This window comes from Staurois parvus, unplaced genomic scaffold, assembly GCF_062004578.1.
Source record: "Staurois parvus isolate SC_StPar_1 unplaced genomic scaffold, SC_StPar_1.0 ptg000287l, whole genome shotgun sequence".
NCBI lineage: Eukaryota > Metazoa > Chordata > Amphibia > Anura > Ranidae > Staurois > Staurois parvus.
The window spans coordinates 33,611,012-33,633,712 of NW_028318083.1; the positions used below are offsets into that span (position 1 = coordinate 33,611,012).

Here is a 22,701-nt window from a genome sequence, read left to right on the forward strand (position 1 = left end):
GACACCTGGTAGCCAGAAATCCTACTGAATGCTCCAGCCCGTGCCCCCTCCCCTGACTTCTCCATCAAGATCAATAACACAATCATCAGTCCCTCTCCTCATGCCAGGGTACTAGGTGTAATCCTAGACTCCCATCTGTCCTTTCAGCCCCAAATCCAATCACTGTCCAAATCATGTAGAATTCACCTCCGCAACATCTCCAAGATACAACCGTTCCTAACCTCGGAAACCACTAAGCAACTTATTCACTCCCTTGTTATATCTCGCCTTGACTATTGTAACTCCCTCCTCATTGGCCTACCTCATCGCAGGCTATCCCCTCTTCAATCTATCATAAATGCTGCTGCCAGACTCATCCACCTTATTAAACGTTCTGTATCTGCTACCCCTCTCTGCCAATCCCTCCACTGGATTCCCGTTGCCCAATGGATAAAATTCAAAACACTAACAATAACGTATAAAGCCATTTATAACTCTGCCCCAAATTACATCACCGATCTTGTCTCTAAATATCACCCAAACCATAATATCCGCTCCTCGCAAGACCTCCTACTCTCTCCCTTTTCTCCTCCTCCCATGCTCATCTCCAGGACTTCTCCAGAGCTTCCCCCATCCTCTAAAACGCTCTACCCCAATTAATAAACTATCGCCTACTTTGCTCACTTTTAGGCGATCTCTGAAAACCTATCTCTTCAGGGAAGCCTACCCTGCCCTCAGCTAATATTGGAATCTTCTACTCTTCCGACCAGTCCATCCCCTATCTCTCTGATGGGTTTGTTTTGTTTTTTCAGCCTAATGATGGCTTGCTTCACTGATAGTGACAGCTCTTTGGATCTCATCTTGAGAGTTGACAGCAACAGATTCCAAATGCAAATAGCACACTTGAAATGAACTCTGGACCTTTTATCTGCTCATTGTAATTGGGATAATGAGGGAATAACACACACCTGACCATGGAACAGCTGAGAAGCCAATTGTCCCATTGCGTAACCAGAGAGACCACAGACAGTCAACATTTTGCATTGAGAGCTGCGCTTTAGCGTATATGCACTAAAGCTTGAGCATGGTTATTTAACATATGAATGTCAGTAAACAGAGTGGGGGGGGGGGGTAGTTTGTTTCCATCTGAGAAGATGTGCATCAGTTGTGCTATAAATTACTAACCCTTCCCCCAACATTATATATTTTCGGAACAAAGAGGCCACAGAGAATAAAATGGTGGCTGCTGCTACTTTTTATATTGTACAAAATTTGCACAGCTGTTAATCAAACGTAAATTTTCAGGAAAAATACACTTAAATGTATTTTAATGCACATGAACACACCATGATACCCATTTTTTTGTAAAATATACAACATGGTGTTCAGCTGAGTAAACATATACCAAATGTCAAGATTTAAAATTCTGCATGCCTGTGAAATGGCAACAAAATATGGTACCTAAAAATCTCAATAGGCAACATTTTAAAAGCCTTTACAAGTTACCAATTTAGAGTTAAACATGAGCCTGGTGCTAGAATTATTGCTCTCACTCCGATGCTTATGGCAATACCTCACATATGAGGTGCAATCACTGTTTAAATACACATGCAGGACCTACATGCACATTTGCGTGTCAGCACAGGGTTACATTAACTTTTTTTTTCTAATTCAAATTTAATAATTTTTAAAAACGTGTAATGTTTTTTCATTCAACTTTATTGCTATCACAAGGGATGAACAACATCCCTTGTGATAGTTTGGGCAGCAACAGGTCCATTTTAAGGAGAGATCTGGGGTCTATTAGACCCGATTCCTCTTCTGCCCTCCAAGGCAGCTGTTGAAACCAAGATTGGTTTGATAGACTGTTTCCCTGGCTGGTACCAGCCAGTTAAACAAAGAATTGAGACCAGAAGTTGCAAAATCCCTATCGCTTCGAGCTTCATCCATCAGAGGAGAGAGAGGAATGGATGTTTCTACTTCTCCCCTATGGCAGCCAGCCCGACCCCTTTTGTTTACGTGTTTTAACACAGGAAAGCTGTTCCAAACTACACCCACTTTTTTCATCCCCAACACAGGGAAGGTATGGTGTATCATATAATTGGTCTATCTGCCATCAAATTCAAGCATGTTTTGATACATCGGAGAGAGATGAAGGTGCAAATTAGTACCTGCTTGGGCCTACATCCCTGCTCAGCATGTTACAAATAAGCTTGTTTGATTCAGGAAGAAAAAAAAACATCCCTGTTCCTATGGTGCAACAGGAACTCCTGCTATGTTGCCCTATGTAAGCTGTGCTAATCAGAAGGAACAAAAACACATTCTTTTTTTAGTTTTTCTAGTTCTGAACTGCATGATAGCATTTCTAAATTTCATGGGATAACCAATTATGTTTTGTAGTTTCATAGATTCTTATTTAAAACAGCATCTGTTTTTCCAATAGAGATTATGTCTTTAAAGATCAGCAAGGCCACACATTTTTCTACAGATATTTACAGCATTTCAGCTGCATGCTGTTACAACATATTTTACGCTTTAACTGTATCCCCTACATTATGATAATAAACAGGAAACACAGAAGTCATGAGATGTTGCCAGATTTAAAATGTCCAAAAACATTCACTTTTAAATCAATATGAAGACAGTAGAGCACAGTCAAAGACTTCCTGCTAATCCAAACAACAGCAGTAGCGGCAGCCACCAGTGACTTTGGCCACCCATCTGCAGAGGGTGTTTATACATTTAAAATAACAAAAAAAACCATTTACAGCAGGCTCTGAAGATCACAATGAATTAAGATAATGCAATTAATTCACACTAAATTATATTGCTTTGTAAATATAGAATGAAAGCTCTTTTTTTTTTCAGCGTGGCTACATCAGAAAAAGAAATAAACTACTGCTATTTACTAAAAGAAAAGTGTGCCTATTGCACCTAGATTTCTACTTATTTCTGCCATTTCACAGAATCTCCTGTGACTTCACCCCCTATATGAAAACCCTTTGCATTGACTCCAAAGACATGCTGGTAGGTTAATTGGATCCTGTCTAAATTGGCCCTAGTATGTGTATGTATGAATGTGAGTTAGGGACCTTATAGGTTGTACACCCTTTCAGGGTTAGGGACTGATGTGAATGTACAATATATATATATGTAAAGCGCTGCGTAAATTGACGGCGCTATATAAGCACCTGAAATAAATAAATAAATCTGCTATTTAGCAACACATTCCTGGCTTCCCATGATAAAATAACTGAACAACTATCTACATAAACATTTTACCTGTCAGAACTAAATCATGTGCCTGACCCAACATAACACACCAATTAAAAGATAGATTTCTTTCACCTTTTACATATGAGAACAGTAGTAAGCAGCATGAGGAGTTAGCAAATAAGACATTTCTCAGCATAAAGGAAATTCCATACTTGGAAATATGTACTCTGGAAGCTTAGAATGCAGATGCTTATACAGTATTATTTATAAAGCCTTCTAACATTATTATACACTGTAAGACTATTTCTTTGCAATCTATGAAATTCAAAAAAAGAGTGCCAACATGCATTAATTTATATTGCTAGGCAACACATTTTTTTGTTTAGGATAGAGTTGGAAAAGGTTAGACCCTCTTGCAAGTTTTTATTGATGCCGAGGTTCCCACTAAGTAGATTCTCCACTCTATTTGTACGGGTGACTATTAAAACTGTCTGTGCCTAATCCAAGCAAACATTCACACCAGTTTCAGTAACATTACCAACACAGGCAACAAATTAAGGTAGACGGGCCCCTTTAGAATGCTTTTGCTATGGCAGCAACACGCTTTTAATGGATTATCACCTGCTCACAGATTAGGACTAATTAAGACCAACTTTGAGCTGGCATATGGAGGTACACTATATTGCCAAATGTATTGGGACACCCCTCCGAATCATTGGATTCAGGTGTTCCAATTACCTCCATGGCCACAGGTGTATAAAATCTAGCACCTAGGCATGCAGACTGCCTCTACAAACATTTGTGAAAGAATGGGTCGTTCTCTGAAGCTCAGTGAATTAAAGCGTGGTACCGTGATAGGTTGCCACCTGTGCAATAAGTCCATCCGTGAAATTTCCTTGCTACTAAATATTCCACAGTCAACTGTTAGTTGTATTATAACAAAGTGGAAGAACTGGGAACAGCAACTCAGCCACAAAGTGGTAGGCCACCAAAAATGACAGAGCGCAGAAGTCGCCAACTGTCATTAACTAAAGACCTTCAGATTAGAACAACAACAGTGCTTACAGAGCTTCATGGAATGGATTTCCATGGCTGAGCAACTGCATTCAAGCCTTACATCGCCAAGTGCAATGCAAAGCATCGGATGCAGTGGTGTAAAGCACACTGCCACTGGACTCTAGAGCAGTGGAGACGTGTCCTCTGGAGTGACAAATCACGCTTCTCTGTCTGGCAAAACCATGGACATGTCTGGGTTCAGTGGTTGCCAGGAAAACGGTACTTGCCTTGTGGAAAAGTTTGGGGATGGCCCCTATCTGTTGCAAAATGACTGTGCACCAGTGTATACAGCAAGGTCCATAAAGACATGGATGAGCGGGTTTGGTGTGAAAGAACTTGACTGGTCCTGCCCTCAACCCGAGAGAACACCTTTGGGATGAATTAGAGCAGAGACTGCGAGCCAGGCCTTCTCATTCGACATCAGTGCCTAACCTCACAAATGTACTTTTGGAAGAATGCTTAAACATTCCCATAGACACACTCCTAAACCTTGTGGACAGCCTTCTGAGAAGATTTGAAGCTGTTAAAGCCACAAAGGGTGGGCCAACTCAATATTGAACCCTACAGACTAAGGCTGGGATGCCATTAAAGTTAATGTGCGTGTAAAGGCAGGCATCCCAATACTTTTGGCAATATAGTGTATGTCAGTGTTCAGATTAGGGCATGTCTATACTGGGAAATGATTTTATGTGACAGCTTCCTGCACACAGCTCTAGCCCTGACCCCATTCAGCTGTCATTCAGTTTTGCCCACCTCACTACAAAACTCCTTGGCCATGCATGTCAGTGTGATGGAAACAGTGGCTGCGGATGGAGCACACTGAGGATGGAGTGTCCATTCTGGACACTCTAACCTTAGAGCTAGGCTTTGATAAATTAATGTACCTGTCTTTAACAGGTACACAAATCAGGTGCAAACACTGAACATTTCGGTGCAGCAGCCTAACAGAAAACTAAAGAGTGATAAAATGCATTTAATGTGGACATGGTCTCTATTTGGCCCGTAAACTGATATTACAGAAATGGGTCTCACACATGCCCCCTACACTCACCCAATAGCGAGATGCCACAACTTTCGCTTTACACAGAGAGGAGATAACTTATAAACACAAGGGGTGTCCAAAAAATATTAAAAAAATATGGTCCTGGTGGCTGGAATCCAAAGACCCCTGTCGTCTCTCTTATTTTCAGGGCGAGGAGGTGTAAGGCTGAAAGTAAAAGTAGAGCCAGTGTGTTGTATGCTTAAATTGTGGAGTTGGTCAACTTAAAATTGGGGTAGGGGATAAAGATAGCAAGCACATTCTGATATAGCCTTACTGGTGGCTCTCCTCGGTTAACTTCTCTTTTTCTCTGATGACTGTTGACTGTCTTATTTGTATTGTATGATATGGAAGAAACAGCTCTATGTAACTGTCCAGCAAATCTAACTACATGCTAGAGTCTATGTTCAGTATTTGAAATCTGATGTGTACTATACCTCTTTTTCTATATATACTATGTAGTTTTTGAAATTTTTCTTTTTCTTTGTAGAAATCCAAATAAAAATTACTGGATTTAAAAAAAAAAAAAAAAAAGGTTCTACGACACCTTTTATGAATCCCCCTCCCCAATAATTTACTTTTCAGGGACAACTAGCAGAGCTTGTGCACTACTGCTGTAGAATAAAAAGAAACAAAAAGAGGTATAGTACATTTCAGATTTCAGGACCCACTCACCAAGACTGAGCGATCGCAGAGGTGGTGGTGTCGGCTTGCTCCTATCACCGTTTAGCCCCTTCCAGGTCCTCCCTAACCCACCCTCTCTTTCCTTCCCCTCCTTTGAGGCGCACTGCATCCGACTCTTCTCACCCACCCCCCTAAGGATCGCAGTAATCTACAGACCTCCTGGGTCCATACCCCACTTCCTGGACAACTTCGCCGCCTGCCTCCCCTTCTTCCTCTCCTCTGAGCTACCGACCATCATCCTCGGGGACTTCAATATCCCCATCAACGACAACAACCCGGCTACTTCCCAATTCCTCCACCTAACCTCCTCCTTCGCGCTCACACAGCACACTCAATCCTCCACCCACTTCGGAGGGAACACCCTGGACCTCGTCTTCTCCCACCTCTGTACCCTCAACCAGTTTTCTAACACCCTTTTCCCTCTCTCCGACCACCACCTCATCACGTTCTCCATCTCCCCTTCGCCCAACTCCCCCCCCAAAAAACGCCAAACCATCACCAGTCGCAACCTCCGCAACCTGAACCCGGCCTCCCTCCACTCTGCCGCCGACTGCCTACACGACAGCATCCTCTCACTGTCATGTCCTGACATAGCCACCACCTTGTACAATGACTCACTGTCAGCTGCCCTAGACTCTCTGGCACCCCTTACCACACGCATCATCAAACCCAGACCGCTTCAACCCTGGCAGACCGACAGCACTAAATGCCTCAAACGTCGCAGTCGCGCACTGGAGAGACTGTGGCACAAAACCAGGTCCCCTCATACATTCTCCCTCTACAAATCTGCATTTCTCACCTACACCTCCTCCCTCCACGCCGCCAAGCAGGCCTACTTTGTTAACCTGATCAACACCCTCTCCTCCTGCCCCCGCCGACTCTTCTCCACCTTCAACTCCCTGCTCTCTCCCCCCCCTCATCCACTCAGTACCTCTCTCACCGCCCACGAGATTGCCACCCATTTCCACAACAGGATTGACGCTATCCGTAAGGACATCGTCAACTTGCAATCTACCTCCCCACCTAGCCTGCTCACCCCGTCACCCCTTCATCTCCCCCCTCCTCTGCCCTCACAACCGCACTGCCCCCCACCTCTCCCAAGGCCCCGCCCACCATAACCCCCCCTGCACTGCACTCCCTCAGCCCTGTCACTACTGAGGAAGTCGCCAAAGTCCTCTCAGAAGCCCGCCTCACTACCTGCCCCCTGGACCCTATCCCCTCTCAACTCCTCTGGTCACCCCCCGCCTCCCTCATCCACTCCCTCACCAACATCTTCAATCTCTCCCTCTCTACTGGCGCATTCCCCTCCCCCCTAAAGCACGCGCATATCACCCCCATCCTCAAAAAGCCCTCCCTGGATCCCGCGGACCCCAACAACCTCAGACCCATCTCCCTGCTGCCACTCACCTCCAAGCTCCTTGAGTGCATAGTCTACGATCGCCTAAGCTCCCACCTTACAGACAATAACCTCCTTGACCCACTACAGTCCGGCTTCCGTCCCCTACACTCCACTGAAACTGCCCTACTCAAAATCACTAACGACCTACTAAATGCCAAAGCCAAGGGCGACTACTCTGTCCTCCTTCTCCTGGACCTCTCTGCGGCCTTCGACACAGTTGACCACCCCCTCCTCCTTAATAAACTACTCTCCCTTGGCATCAGAGATACCGCTCTCTCTTGGTTGGGGGGGGATATCCTCCTGCGCTTGATATGGGTACGTCCCTATCTACCAGCTGCAATCACTCAACCTCAACCAATAAGTCGTAAATACCATATATTAAATAGTGAAGCGCTCCCAAACTACCTAAGAAAAATCCCTCTATACATACCATAAATACCAACTGAACTTAAAAGTAATCGATACCATAAGGTGATGAAAAACATAAAAACTAAATCTATTAGTGAAAATACATAAACACCTCTCTTAATATCAATTAATAATGCCTCATAATTAATCTGTGATGGAAAATAACAAATATGAAATTCATGAAAAATACTTAAATATTAGTGATAATAATAGTACTAATTCATGTGACAAATCGTGATAAATTGTGACAAACCTATAAATCAAATAAATAGTGATTCTTCAAAAAATAAATAGATAAATAAATAAATATGCAATACATATATCCTGTGATAAAACCCTATAACAAATTAAATTAAATAGATAACTACTTAATTCTGTGAAAAAATAAATAAACTCAGTGTCCAAAATATACTCAAAAAGTCCATGCAAATTGTGAAAACACTCTGTGATCTTCACTTCTAGTGCTCAAAAAGGAATCCTCCAATGGCAGCAATGCCTGCTCACCTCCCCTCCTCGACCCACACAGGGCCACAAGGCAAAAAAACTCCCCTCAAAGGCAATCCTTTATTCCAGGCAGCTCAGCAAGGGACCTCAGGACTTCCACTCCACCTCCTCTCAAACGTCATATAGGACACAAACAAAAGCTTCCCATAGTGTAATACCGTTTAATAGGAGTAATTTGGCATAACATATTTTTCCCACTCACATGTAATCCTTGTAAACAGCGCTTTCCACCTCACATCATGGGTGTATTCACATACAGGGAGGGAAACAAATATGGCCGCTGCGTCCGGACAAACGTCCCCACGTGACCGGAAGTGACGTAATCTCGAACTGGGAATGGCGTTCAGACTTGATGAAGTCACGACGCACGTGACGCAACGCCCACCAACGACCATTCTCCCTCTTTCCTCCCACCCCTCATTCCCCTTAGCCACTTCCTACTGTACCTTTACCCCCTCCCTCCTAGATTCTAAGCTCGAAAGAGTAGGGCCCTCTTACCCCTCGTACGTTGTTTGTTATTGTTGTACTGTGCCATGTATTGTCCCCCCCTCTATTGTACAGTGCTGAGCAAACCCTTTGGAGCTATATAAACTCGATGTAATAATAATAATAATAATAATAATGTAATAAAACAAATACATGGTTTTGTGTTTTACTGCTAAAACTTGTATTATATTCAGACTTGAATCAATAAAGTGTCATGCAAAATATGCATGTCTAATTATGCAGACCAAAGCTGAAAACTTGATTTTTTTCTAAAGTATCTTAAAGACTAACTCCACCTTTCTAAATATGCTGCACCCATATTACAGTGTCTCAAGATGCCTAGCTGCCCCCCACTCCCCCTCCAAACCACCCTAAAATGGATTGCGAGGTTCTACTCCCCCAGCAGCTCCTCTCATTTTTTGAATATTGCAGATCCACACACAGCCATATCATCCCTTGACCGAGATTTGTGAATGAACAGCCTACAAGTCCAGTTTGAAACCACGGTAGAGGGACCTGTAGTTTTCAATGAAACATTAGTGTGATCATCATACTTGTAGTCTATTGACACATCCTGTAGCCCTGTAACTGATGGTCTGTACCTCAGTACAGACCAGCGATTGCAGAAGAGTCTGCAGGAGCATGTGCACTGCTGATCTACTGATTGTGGTTATAACACTTTGCAAGCTCTGAAGAAAATAATAATGAATGCATATTTTTTTCCCTGCAAAATTGGGAGCATTTATTAATTTTTTGCAAAAGGTGGATTTAGCCTTTAAAGTGGTTGTAAACCTCAGATATGAAATCTAAACAAAGCACATATCTCTATCACATATCTCTATAGTGTTTACTTGTCTCTCTGCAAAGCACTAAAGCAGGCCATAGATGATGCAATTTTCTGTTTTGCAATCACCTGATCAGTACCTGTGGAAGCTGTAAATCATCGTAGTAACCCAAGCATAATGGGTTGGGTTTTATGCAGTGCGTCGCTCGCTCATCCCTTTGCATATTTCCCATTAAATGCAAAGCATCCTCTGATTGCACAAGCTGAAAAGGAAGGGCAATGATGTTGGGATCTGCACCTTGTCCAATCAGAAAATACTTTGCATTCATTGAGAAAAAAGCCAAGGTGTTCTCTGAATGATGGCCATGCTGAGCAAGCAACCCCTGTGGTTACTATGAAGAAGGGCAGCATGACTGCTGCTATAACTGTCATAGCTCAGGCTATCAGGTATCACATATGCATACTTACATTTTGAATACTTACATTGGGCCACAATGTATCATCCCTGGAGATCATCTTTGAGGCTCCATTTACACCTCACAGGTAAAACAAAGCGTGTGCACTTTTTTGAGAGTTCTCTTGTGTCGTGCTGACCAAATGCATGGTACTTATGGTACTGCAGCATTAGCACGATGTGTGGGGGCCATAAAAAATTGATAGCACCACCAAGTGTCTGCAAAGGGGCAGTACATTTTTGTGTGTTGAGAGAAAGCATGAGATTTTGTACATATTCCCACAATGCACTGGTGTGAACTAAGAACAATGCAAGAGAAGTTGGTGGAGCACATAAAAATGAGTGGGAACATGCAAAACTCCCAGATGGAGAGAAACAGTGTTAGAATTCATGGTAGTGAAAAATTGTTGCGCTACTTTGTGCAACTGCAGAGCTGACTATTCAGTGTGACTTCATTGTGGCTTGCCTACACTCTGTGTGACTTCATTTAACAGATGCCAATGCAAGTTGCAATGAAGTCAATCAAAAATAGTGCAGGAACCTTTTTTCAGAGTCGCACGGATTTGAATGGTTCCATTGCCGCTAATGGGGTGTGACCTTGCATGACAAGTCGCACTGGTGTGAACCAGGGCTTAAACTTTAGGCCAAAAAAAAATAAATCTTCACATTCTAAATTCTGGACATATCGATACCTAAACATTGCTAACAGAATAAATGAGTTACGATACATACACGGCCAAGTCTGCACATACCTCTGGAAAGTGATATGAAATGGAGATACAGCTAAGATCTTTGCTTTTTATGGTTTTAGAACAGATATGGTTCCTTTAAACACCTAAAAGTCGAAATAAGATAGGTTGACACTTCTCTTTGCAATGTCTTCTAAGCACTCAAGAGAGGTCCAGAGCTGCATTGATCATGTGCAACCCTCTCATGGGCTGCAGCACCTTCCACTTTTAGTAATTTCTTTAAATATCACACTGCTGTTACTCCCATGTATAGCAGTAGGATCATATTTGCATATGCACCATTGTGGTGGGTGTGTAGCTTTCACTTATGGTATTATTACATATATTTGGTACTGTGACTTCCCTCATTTAGAATAACTCTTGAATGAGCTGTAGGGGTATCTTAAAATGACATCAGCTATATCAAGAAACTTATGAGTTAACATTTGCCACTTGGAAAAACACTCAGCAGTTGCTGATATATTCCGTTTCAGCACAATCTGCCTTTCTGGCACACTTCTTGCTATCGTCTGAATGTACTCATCACAATTGTTTGATACCAATCTTGTGAATTGCAACATGAGTGATGTACTTATCAGGGCATCATGAAAAATAGAGCAATATTAAAAGGAATATGGAAAGCAGCTGAGAAGAGATGCAGAATTCAGAGATGCCTCGAATGTCCTAGAAACCAGTTGTTTTTTTTTTTTTTTTTTGTTTGCTAGGCTGTCAGAATCTCTGCCATCAAAAATAATATGCTGCTCTTACTTCAAATATAAGAACTTTCTTTCATTTTTTTTTTTTTTTGATGATAGTCATGCTGACAACTTTTTTGGTCCATCAAACTCTGCAGTACAATTACATGAATTTGCTTTTAATAAATTACCATTTTTGCATATATCAGTCAAAGCACCAAGTCTAAATAGTAGCAAAGTAAATGCATTATTAATTTAATTGCCACAACCTATTTAGCTAGCTTCTATCATAATTTGCTGTAACATGCAACCTATCAGAGAACAGATTCAAATCCAAAGCGCTTAAAGTAAACAGATTAGATTGTCCTGGAGAGATTAAAATGTAGCAAGCTTGCACTATTCTAGCCAATGCATTAATGTTTTAAGCAGGTAAGAAAAAACTAACTCAATTTACAAAGAATTGAAGGTTCTGTTTGCTGATGAAGAAGTTTCCTGCTTTCACCGGCTGTACAAATATATCAATAAAAATGGGGAGAAAAGTTCATTTGCTTTGCTCTAATAGCACATACATTCAGAGCCATGGGCATGGGGGAGAAGGATTTGTTTGGGAGAAGTAAAGTGTGTCTAGAGCTCTGGTTCATTTATCAAGTCCTAACATAATTAGGAGATTTCCACTTCCAATCACCATCTATTATCATGTCTAGCTTATTATGGGTTATATTTGCCGATAAATATGAATCAAGTGCAGTTCCTTGCCAATATGCACAGGATTAGGATTTTACTGAACCTTCTAGTATAAGCAACTGACTAATTACCTTCAGGTGAACCACCCTATACTATAAAAAAGATGCTGCTTGGATGCAGACGAGTACTTGCAGGCTATGCATCTAGTGATGAAAAGAGTGATTGCTGCACACCAATCTTTAGATGCTGACTAGTGTGCTTTGAAGCAATGACAATGAGAGCCAGGCTTTTGGTAGATTTTCTGTTTTTATCATTCATACAACTGACTGATGGCTGCAAAGCTTAGCAAGTTGTCTGAACTCCACAAACGACAAAAATATAAAAATACTTAAGCCAATCAAAAAACTGCACAGTTCAACTGCTTCAGCAGTGATCAACAGTGTAAACAAATGATTGATCATGTAGTCCAGTTCTGGAACAGAATGATTTAAAGGGGCTTCCTGGCAGGCTTCTTGAAAAGAAAAAGAAAAAAGTGAAAAAGAGAGAGCAAGAGAGAGAGGAAGGAGAGAGAGAGAGAGGGGAAGAGAGAGAGAGGGGGGGAGAGGGGAAGAGAGAGAGGGGGGAAGAGAGAGAGGTAGAGGTAGAGAGAGAGGGAGAGGTAGAGAGAGAGAGGAAGAAAGAGAGAGGAAGAAAGAGAGAGGAAGAAAGAGAGAGGAAGAAAGAGAGAGAAAGAAGGAAAGAAAAGAAAGAAAGGGAGAAAAAGAGTGAAAGAAAGAGCGAAAGAAAGAAAGCGAAAGAAAGCACAAGAGAAAGAGTGAGAGAGAAAGAACGAGAGAGAAAAAGTGAGAGAGAGAGGAAGAGCAAAAGAAAGAGAGAGAAGGTGAGAGAGAGAGGAAGAAAGAAATAAAAAGTGAGAGAGAGAGGAAGAAAGAAATAAAAACTGAGAAAGAGCGAAAGAAAAAGTGAAAAAAAGAAAGAAAGAGTGAGAGAGAGAGAGGGGGGGGGGAGCGAGAGAAAGAAAGAAAGAAAGAACGAACGAACGAAAGAGAGAGAGAGAGAGATCAAGCAAGAGAGAAAGAGCAAAAGAAAGAAAGAGAAAGATAAAGAAAGAGCGAAAGAAAGAAAAAAGAAAGAGAGCGAGAGTGAAAGAACGAAAGAAAGAGCGAATGAAAGAGCGAAAGAAAGAAAGAGCGAAAGAAAGAAAGAGCGAAAGAAAGAAAGAGCGAGAGAGAAAGAAAGTGTGAGAGAGAGATAGGAAGAGTGAAAGAAAGAGGAAGAAAGTGTGAGAGAGAGGAAGAAAGTGAGAGAGAGAAAGAAGGAAGGAAAGAAAAGAAAGGAAAAGAGAGAAAGAAAGAGAGAGAGAGAGAGAGAAAGAAAGAGAGCAAGTAAGAAAGTGAGAGCGGGAAAGGAAAGGAAAAGGAAAGATCCACAGGTTGCTATGTCATATATTAATTTACTTACCCAATCTGACAAGTTGCACATTTTTTTTAACTGTCTTCATACTGACATTTGTGAGGTTTAATTGTACATTTCTTTTTAAAAACTGCACTCCAATCAGATATAAACACTACAAATGTATACACAGCTTGTGTAAGTACCTGGATCTGACTTGGTGTCAGCCTGTGGCAATTCTCTATACAGCACCACTCAGAGCCAATCAGATATGCTGTACCTATATGTGGATATGTGGTAATGTACTGACAGCAAACAGGTTGACAGGGAGAGAGCAGAATGAGCAGAGAAATAAAGTCATCAGTCTATGGCTCCTCCTTGACTGTCCAATCAGTAGGCTGAGGTGGGGAGAGGACAATGCATTTTTTCTTCTAGTCTATAGAACATACTAAGTCGTTTCTTCTGCCTGGTTGTGCTGTCTGTCAGGCCATGTAAATCTCAAGATTGTGTGGAGAGAAGTATAGATACTTGAGGGTGGAAAATGATTTTCCAACTTGTTGCTAGAAGTTCAATTATGTCAGAACACATCATTCTACCAAAATAAGGAATGATATGGCTGCTAAAGCTGTTTGGATAAATCTCTCTCTAAAAGTTCATGGACACATATGATCTCCACTTTATAGCACTGCACCTGCTGTATTATTAGTTTTATATATATCCATTCACATTGAGAAAATCTCAAATGTTTGATAGAAGACAGATTGTCAATTAACCACCTTTTGTAATGCTCATTTCAATGTCCCTAAAAGTTTGCAAAGTTATTAACATTTAAATACAACACAGTTTGAGGTCTCGCTTTACATTTCCACCATTGCTCATTACTGACTATAAAGTATACCATAAAGTGCAATCAGGTGTATGAACATTGTCATACAATGCCATACAACCCGACAATCCTTGGACTTAATTTACATAGTCCTACATGGATTAATCCTGTTTTTCAGACCTGCAAGCCAGCAAGCGTCTGGTTTAGTTAAACTTCCTGAGTGTTTGACTAAACTGGCAAAGGTCCTGCAGATTTGACAGTAAACTTCAGGTCTTTTTTCCTCCATGAGGCTCACTAAGGGTAGTTGTACGAAGGTACATAGAAGAAAACATCTAATGCCAATGGTCATTTTATGAGTTTATTTTATACCAGTGGTCCCCAAGCTACAGCTCTTTGCTTACCTTTGTCTGGCCCTTTGGGCACAATTCTATCCACTGACTCCAGCAATGGGACATAATTCCTTCCAACGACACCACTGATGGGGCACTATTCCACCAAATGACATCAACAATGGGGCATTATTCCTCCCCTAATACCAAACATGGGGCCTTGTTTACTCCCAATTGATGCCAATACATTTTCTACTCACACTTGCCTGAGTTTGGCCCCCTAAAATCTTAAGAACAGTAATCTGTCCCCATTGTTCAGAAAATTTGGAGATCCCTGTTTTATACCATATCCCACAATCCTGGGATGCCATGCTGTGATATTTGGCCACCTGTCTAGTATTACTCATAAAAAAGTAAAAATACTTATTATACTGTGTAATTTACACTAAAGTAATATCACATACCTTAACCCCATTAAATGTCCTTTTACACGGTGCTTTTTATACTATGTTTAATAAAGAGATAGTTGATAAACACCAAACTAAACATTTATATTGGTATATTTTTCCATACCAGTTAGGTTGCTTTTAATACAATTGCTAGGCCTCTCTGTCTAAATGGTAGCATGGTATGACTGTCAGAAATGCTCTCCTTAGGCTACAGCTACCCATTCAATTTTAAATAGCTTGGTCATGTTTCTAAATCGCTACAGATTAATTGCTAGGAGTAACAACTGATCCCTAAACAGATGCCCTCCTATAGAAAAAGAACCAGTTTGCAGCAGTGATCAATTGCACATGACTTGGACATTGAGCAATCATGCACGATTAAATCGCTACTACATGCTGCCTTTGTAGTTTACACCATAGAGAGCCAGTTGTTCCATTTGCTTAGTGGTCAATTGCTAATCCTAGCAATTTCAGTACATCTACTGATAGAAATGAGATAGCAAATCTCCAGTGTCTCTAACTTAGGGCCCACTCATACTGTTGCACTACTTTAAAAGTGCATTATGTCACGATTGTTTGCAAGATGCGTTGAGGTGCACTGTGCCAACAAATGTACCTGGCCCTTACAGTTATGATGGTCAAGCAGGGAGGTAGCAGAGGCAGCTAATTATAAAACCACAATTATAATTAGCTGCAATTATGAAAAAAAAGTGACGTGTAACATACATTGCACCTCCGAAAAAAAAGTAGTGATCTAATACATGGAAAAAATGTTCTACTTACTTGACACAGGGAGCAATGTGGATTGTCCTTTTCTACACAAGGTCTGTTTTACATTAATGCTGGAGATTGAAAATACTGAAAAAGAATTGTAATATATTCACTAACCTTTCTTTTGGTGTTCCAACTCCATGCTTTCCCAACAAATGGTTATTTAAATGTTTCCTCATAACAAAAGCAACCCTGAAAAAAAATAAATATATATATTAAGATGTAATCTACGTCATATGTATAATTCTCAAACCTGTTGCATAAAATGCTGTATTAAATGACTCACTGTAAGATATTGACACTTCAAGAAAAAATGTTATTATTTGTTGCACAATGCATTTTATATTTTCCTTCTTGCTGTCTAAATTTGGCTAAAATAAATAGTCATAAACATGCTCAACTCTGTCTGAAAAATAAACTTGGAAGCAGTAGATAGAAAATACAAAGGACGCCATTACTGACCTAGTCTGCTGAAAATGCTAGCTGCTTGTCATGCTGAAACAAATGTCTAAATACATTTTGATTCACTGGCTGAACACATTTACTGATTTTGCTGTATACTTGTCAGGGCAATTATCACTTTCTGATAGGGGTCAAACTATAATGATAAAGCTATCATACAGAAAAGTAGATCTTGTACATACAGGCTGCAGTATGTAAAAGCTTAATGGTTACAGCAAGCTATTACAAAGTCTGCAAAGCTTTTAGCACGTTTTAAAGGATAAGTTCACCTTTTGGACAAAAATAATAAATGCACAGGTTTTTTGCAGGTAAAAAAAAATGCGTATTTATTATTTTTGTCCAAAGAAACCAGGAAAGCATTGCACCAGGGATCAGTAGATCGTTGATGCCATGCAGTTCTCCTGCAGACATGTCAGAATATCTGCTTGCTGTACGGGATGTACGAGAAAGCAGATATACGGACAGGATGCTTGTCCCAAACTGCAGCTAAAGGGTTTACCAAGGCTGGCTGAAAAATGTGTGCACGTCCTATAAAACTTGCTGGTCACACTGCTCTTATACAAACAGAAGCTCATGCTCACATGTACAAGGTTTAAGGGCTTGCTTGCAGTTGTGTTAGTCCTCTAAAGAGCGATCCGCCATGGACAGCTCTTCAAATGACATTTGCAGGTGGCTTTATGTCACCTCCTTACAACCCGTGTTAACTCTTAAAAGCAGTTTCACATTTAAAATGTTAAAAAAAAAAGAAAGATTTATTTAATAAGTTGGATGAATGGAGGTATAACCAGTTATATCATTTTGTAGCAAGCCTACCGCAAACGATGAGGTCATTGGAGGAAATGAATCCTCTGGAAAAACTAATGAATGGGGTTGAAACCTAAGATATACAAGATCCTTATGGACTTAGATGGGATAGATCCTCCTGGGTATATAAGCAAATGGGAGAAGGAACTGGGAGTAGAAATGAACTTGCAGCAAAGAAAAAATATGTTTAATACAACACACATGGCAACAAATACGCATACGGTGGAAATGAATTACAAATGCTTAGCGAGATGGTATATAACCCCAAGTGTGGCCCATAAACAGCAAGTAGAGAGCTCCCCCTGGTGTTGGAGAGGCTGTGGAGAAAGGGGTAGTATGAAGCATATATGGTGGAGCTGTCCAAAACTGAAGTGTTACTGGAGGGAAATAGCATTATATATCCAAGAAATATGTGGGGTAGATATCCAGGGAGACCCGTGGAAATGTCTATTTTATTATTTTGAGTCCGCCTCAGAACTACAAAATAATAAAGTTTTGTATCATTTGATAAGTGCAGCAAAAGGTTTGATTCCCAAATATTGGCAGGTGAAGGAGGCCCCAAAGATCGTAGATTGGATAGATAGAGTGGAGGGTATTGCTCGAATGGAGGAATTGAGATGTATAGAGGAGGATAAAATGGAGAGGTTTAGGAGAACGTGGAGCGGTTGGATGAAATTTAAGATCTCGGAAACATACGTTGAATTAATTAGAGCAAAGGGGGTAGTATAGAAAATCTGGTCGTTTTAAAGAAAGTATAATGGCCTAAAGGGGAGGAGAGAAAAAGAATAAAAAAGGAATAGCACTAGATACAGATAGATATTAGAATAGTATAGGAGGGATGGGAGACGGTAATAGATAAAATGGGTATTGTATTCTTATGAGGGGTTAAGTTTGTTTGTTTATATATTGATTAAAGAGATGAGAAGAAAGGGGGGAAAAGGGGAGGGGGTGGGGGGAGAAAGGGGGAAGGGTAAAATAAATATGCTATCAGAGGAATATGATGATGGATATTGCTGATTGTTTTTTTTATCTATGAAAATTCAATAATATCAGTGATACTGTGCTGATGTTTCCTCAAGAAAAAAAAAAAAAGCAATTGCAAGCCGGTTGTGGCATGAGCAAATTTTCTTGAATGTCTAACAGAACAGCAGGAATAATTTTTGCCACATCACAATGCAACGTATTGCAGTATGTGTATACTAAAATACAGCTGCTTTTGCAGCCTCTTGTAATGCCCATATAGCCAAGCTCAGACTGGAAGATGAAGAAGTATCAAGGAGCCAATCAAATGTGCTGCACTGCATGGAGCAGGAAAGAACAAAGTGACAAATAGATGAGCTACCACTTCTCCTTGTGCTGTTTAGTCAAAGGGTGGGGGAGGGAAGCAGACCAGTAAATGTTACTGAACTATAGCAGATAGAAATCAAGTAAGACATGGCTGTGTAAAACTCAGGAGTGGATGGAGTTTTAAATAGGAGCTTGCTTTTGACTTAATAACTGAAAAAGAAACAAATCATTTGGAAGACGGCATCAATCCGTAAAATATTTTCTCCTACTAGTCCAGGCTGAAGAGCTGATCACAACCAAGTGCTGCAATACTGGAACCACTGGATAAACTTTCAGCTTTGAAAGGCCATTGGATTGTCATTGAGATGGTTATATGCATTTGTTAAAAAGAAATGTAAGTAACATGTATGATAATACTAGAATTTTCAAACACAACAAAATGAAATAAGATGTTTTCAAAATGTACATGGCTACTCTGAAAATTCTGAAAACATTCTAGATACTACTAATGCTATCAAGGAGACAGTCAAAAATCCCACTTAATGTGAGTTGTAAACCATCCAGGGCAGATGACAGCATTCCGCCAATCTGTTTCTATGCGGGAGTGTGCTGCAGATCATGTTTTCTTGTTTTAAAGCAAAAACACATGCTCTGAATTTTCCTGTTTTTTGGGTTACACAGAAGTTGAGATAGTGTGGTCAATGTTTAGGTTAGGAGCTAATTTATAACTTCTCAGCAGAGAAGAATAAAAATGGGACAAAAAAATTAGAAGAAAAATTAAAGTGATATTAAAGGCTGGAATTTCTTAAGCTAAAATTAAAAGGAAATGTACACTTACCTGCTCTTAGCAAGGATTTTGCACAGAGCAGCCTTTTACCTCCTATTCTGGGGTCCCGCACTCTCCTTCTCTCCCAAGTATTCCCCCATAGCAAGCTGTGTGCTAGGGGGCACACATACCGGCGTGCTCCCTATCTAGGCTGTGTGTTCCCCTAGACACACACAGTGCAGCTCGGCCATGACCTCCGCCTCCTTGCTCACTGGAGTTGATTGACAGCAGCGGGAGCCAATGCTCCCACTGCTATCAATCTGTCCTCTGAGAACTGGCAAAATGACCAGCATTGCTGCAGACAGGCACAGCCCTGGACTGAAATAGGACTCCGATAAGTATTTAGGGAAGGAGGGAACAAACCTTTTTGACTTCAGAATCACTTTAATCGCTATTCCTTGCGAGAAAATAAAACCTGAAACATGATTGGTTACTGATTTTTTTCCACCTTGTAACCAATTTTCTTTTCTTCAGTTCTTTTACAGATAGATTCCATTTAAAGTCTGGGACACACGATGAGAATATCAGACAAATGATCATCTATTATTTTTTTTTTTGCATGCTAGGCTCATATTGTTGCAAACAATTCTTGTAAGACAGAATACAACTTGCCGCAATGATGTAATGTATTGTATTGTATCGTAATGCATTCTTTCATTTCCGGTCTTGGTTACTCTATTTTGTACAGATGAATAAATGAAAATTCTTTGTTCTGTTATCTTACAAGAAAGATTTTCATGCTTATCCCTTCGGATCACTTTGCGTTAACTTTTGTGATCGGCTCTCAAAAGCCGTGTAATAACGATCAGATTATTGTACAATCACTCCGAAAACATTTTTTTTCGTCTGATGTTTTTCATGTGTGTGCTAGGCTTTAGGCTATGTTCACCAAGCCTAATTGCAAATTGTTTAGGTTCAACAAAAGTGCCCTTTTAATTGAAATATCATAATGTCCTGTGGAATTTCACTGATCTGATGCACAGGAAAGAAAAAGAACATTTTTACCTATTGTCTGTTGCCTAGAATATTTTTTTAATGCAATGTTACAGAATGACTAAGCCTGACAATTTAGATATCAGCAAATGTAAAAAAATTCAAATTGCTCACTTGATAAGCAAACATTTCTGTTACAACTTCTAGTGTGAAAAGGACTCGCAAACATTTTTGTTAATTATGTATTACAGCTGTCCTTCATAAACTTAATTACTAATTGCTGAAAGGCAATGGGATTCCATTTGCATATGTACACGAAAGGCATGAAATATGCAGAAATATGATTTTAATTAGCATGCTGTGATATGAGGGGATACAAATCAAACTGGCATGTTATAAGATTTTTAACATTAAACACAGAATTCATCTGGACATTTCTCATATAATGGACACAGCTGAATTATGAAACAAACACAGCACTCAATTAATAAAATCTTGATATCAAGGTGTTTCATTCTCTCCACAAAGAGATCACAAGTTATGTTTATGGTCTACAAAAAATTCTAAGCTTCAAATCATAACATTAGGAGTGAAATAAAATTTTAAATTGTACAAAATAAACCAGTCGGGGTAGAGCTAACCTGTAAACCAAGAACGGGTATAACTGTAAATGCTTCGTATTTTTTTTAATATGAGCTCCAGTTCAACTTGCACTAAAAATCTGATTTTACCTTGCATGTCAAACTTTACAGTGAAGAGATGGGAAAGTAGGAGGGCCATCTGTCAGATCATATCACACTGTGTATAGGGGAAAGGGGTGTCAACATAGTATACTAAACAATTTATCATGTCTAAACCTGGGATTCAACATTAGGCATTCTGCTATATAGTTTACTATAGGTCTCATTCACATGGACAGTGATGGCCATAAAGAATGAATGGGCCGTTTTTTCCCTGCATTTCAACTTCCAGATGCTGTATGCAGGTAAGCCAATTGAAGTGCATGAAGAGCAGCCAAAAGTGGGTGTTCACGGCTGCTCGCCTCCCCCCTAGGCCTGTCACATTAGCAGCTGTCGCATCCTAATAGACTTCAATGAGTGGCCTGCATGCAGTACCTGAAAGTTGAGTAGCTGGCCTGGCCAAGATATATGGCCATTATCACCTGTGTGAACAAAGCCTAAAGCCCAACCCCAGCTAAAACTATTTTTGTAGAATCTCTGACAATATTTTATTGCAGTCTGTGTTCCCATTCGGGGAATGTGCTTTCACATCTTTTTTTTTTTTTTTTTTTACACAACAGGTTATGAGGGGGATCCCCAAAAGGGGGGGAACAGACAGCAATAAAACACATTTTAAGCAGGTGTGATGATTAGGTGTCAAAGGTAGAGCTTTAAGAACACAGTCCACTTGGTTATTTGCTTTCTGTCCGAGCTTGTCTAACAGAAAAGGCACCATACAGCACAATTCCCACATAGGGATCTCAGCATCATGCATCATTTGAACTACTAACACATCCTCCTAACTATAAAGCAGCCCACCTCGGACTACACAGGCTTTCACAGCCTAAAGCCAGCTATAGATGGAGGGATTTTCTCTTTTTTGCAACCACAGAGCCATTGTATTCTCCAGGCAAGGGGGAGGGGGGAGCTGTACCCACTAGGAGAACACAGTGACTACTGCTGATGGCTATAATAGCCACAAGCAATAATCACATATAAAATCCAGCAGGCTGGTTGTACTCAAGTTGATCAAATGATCAACTTGAGTACATTCAGCTTGCCCATACATGGTTTGAATCTTGTCCAATCCCAAGATTCTGTGGACTGCTTAATAGAATGCAATCCCTCAGTCCAGAACACAACAGTGTTCATACACTGCCCCTGCAGCAACTGTTTCTCCGGATGTCAGTCTGGTCAGTGCAGACAAACACACACCCCTCATGTGTCCGTGCTTCTACTGCTCCCTGGCAGGATGACAGTCTTCTCAGGAGGCTGGAGCCCTAAGCTCATCACTAAAACCTGAGCCCAGGGTTGGAGTCCCACCCAAAAGCCTCGAGGCTCCAGAACCCATACTAGGATTTACCAATCCTAGAGTAAATAGAAGCCAGCCTTCTCTTAAGAAGTCTTCCCTCTGAAATCAGTGGATGAATGTAAAATTTGACAATTGAAAACTCCCTAACAGGAACATTAACAGAATTTAGAATAGGTTCTAATTTTCCCCCGCTCTATTTAAAAAAAAAAAAAAAAAAGGAAAAATCTGTTTTGTCTAGAGCTGGGCTGAAAAATTAAAGCCCAGACATTGGTAGATATGTACTTATGCATTTTCTGAGTTTTGTTTCAAACCTATTATTCTAGTTTCAAAATATAACACATCTTTAACCCATTTCCACCCAGCTCCAGCATCCCTTTAATAGGGTCTGTATGCCTGGTAAGGATCAGCAATCATGTAACCACCATGATTAACTGTCACAGTGGTCACATGATCGGGAGGCTACCGATCATTAGCT

At 40.5% G+C, this 22,701-nt stretch overlaps 1 protein-coding gene across 1 annotated transcript in view; it reads right to left on the reverse strand.

Moving 5' to 3' along the window:
• ZNF407 (zinc finger protein 407) overlaps positions 1-22,701 on the reverse strand; it is a 626,056-nt gene that overhangs the window by 323,185 nt on the left and 280,170 nt on the right. The window contains exon 3 of the mRNA XM_089682372.1: positions 16,001-16,075. Within this exon, the coding sequence (XP_089538498.1) occupies positions 16,001-16,075 (75 nt within the window). The remainder of the gene's footprint in view (positions 1-16,000; positions 16,076-22,701) is intronic.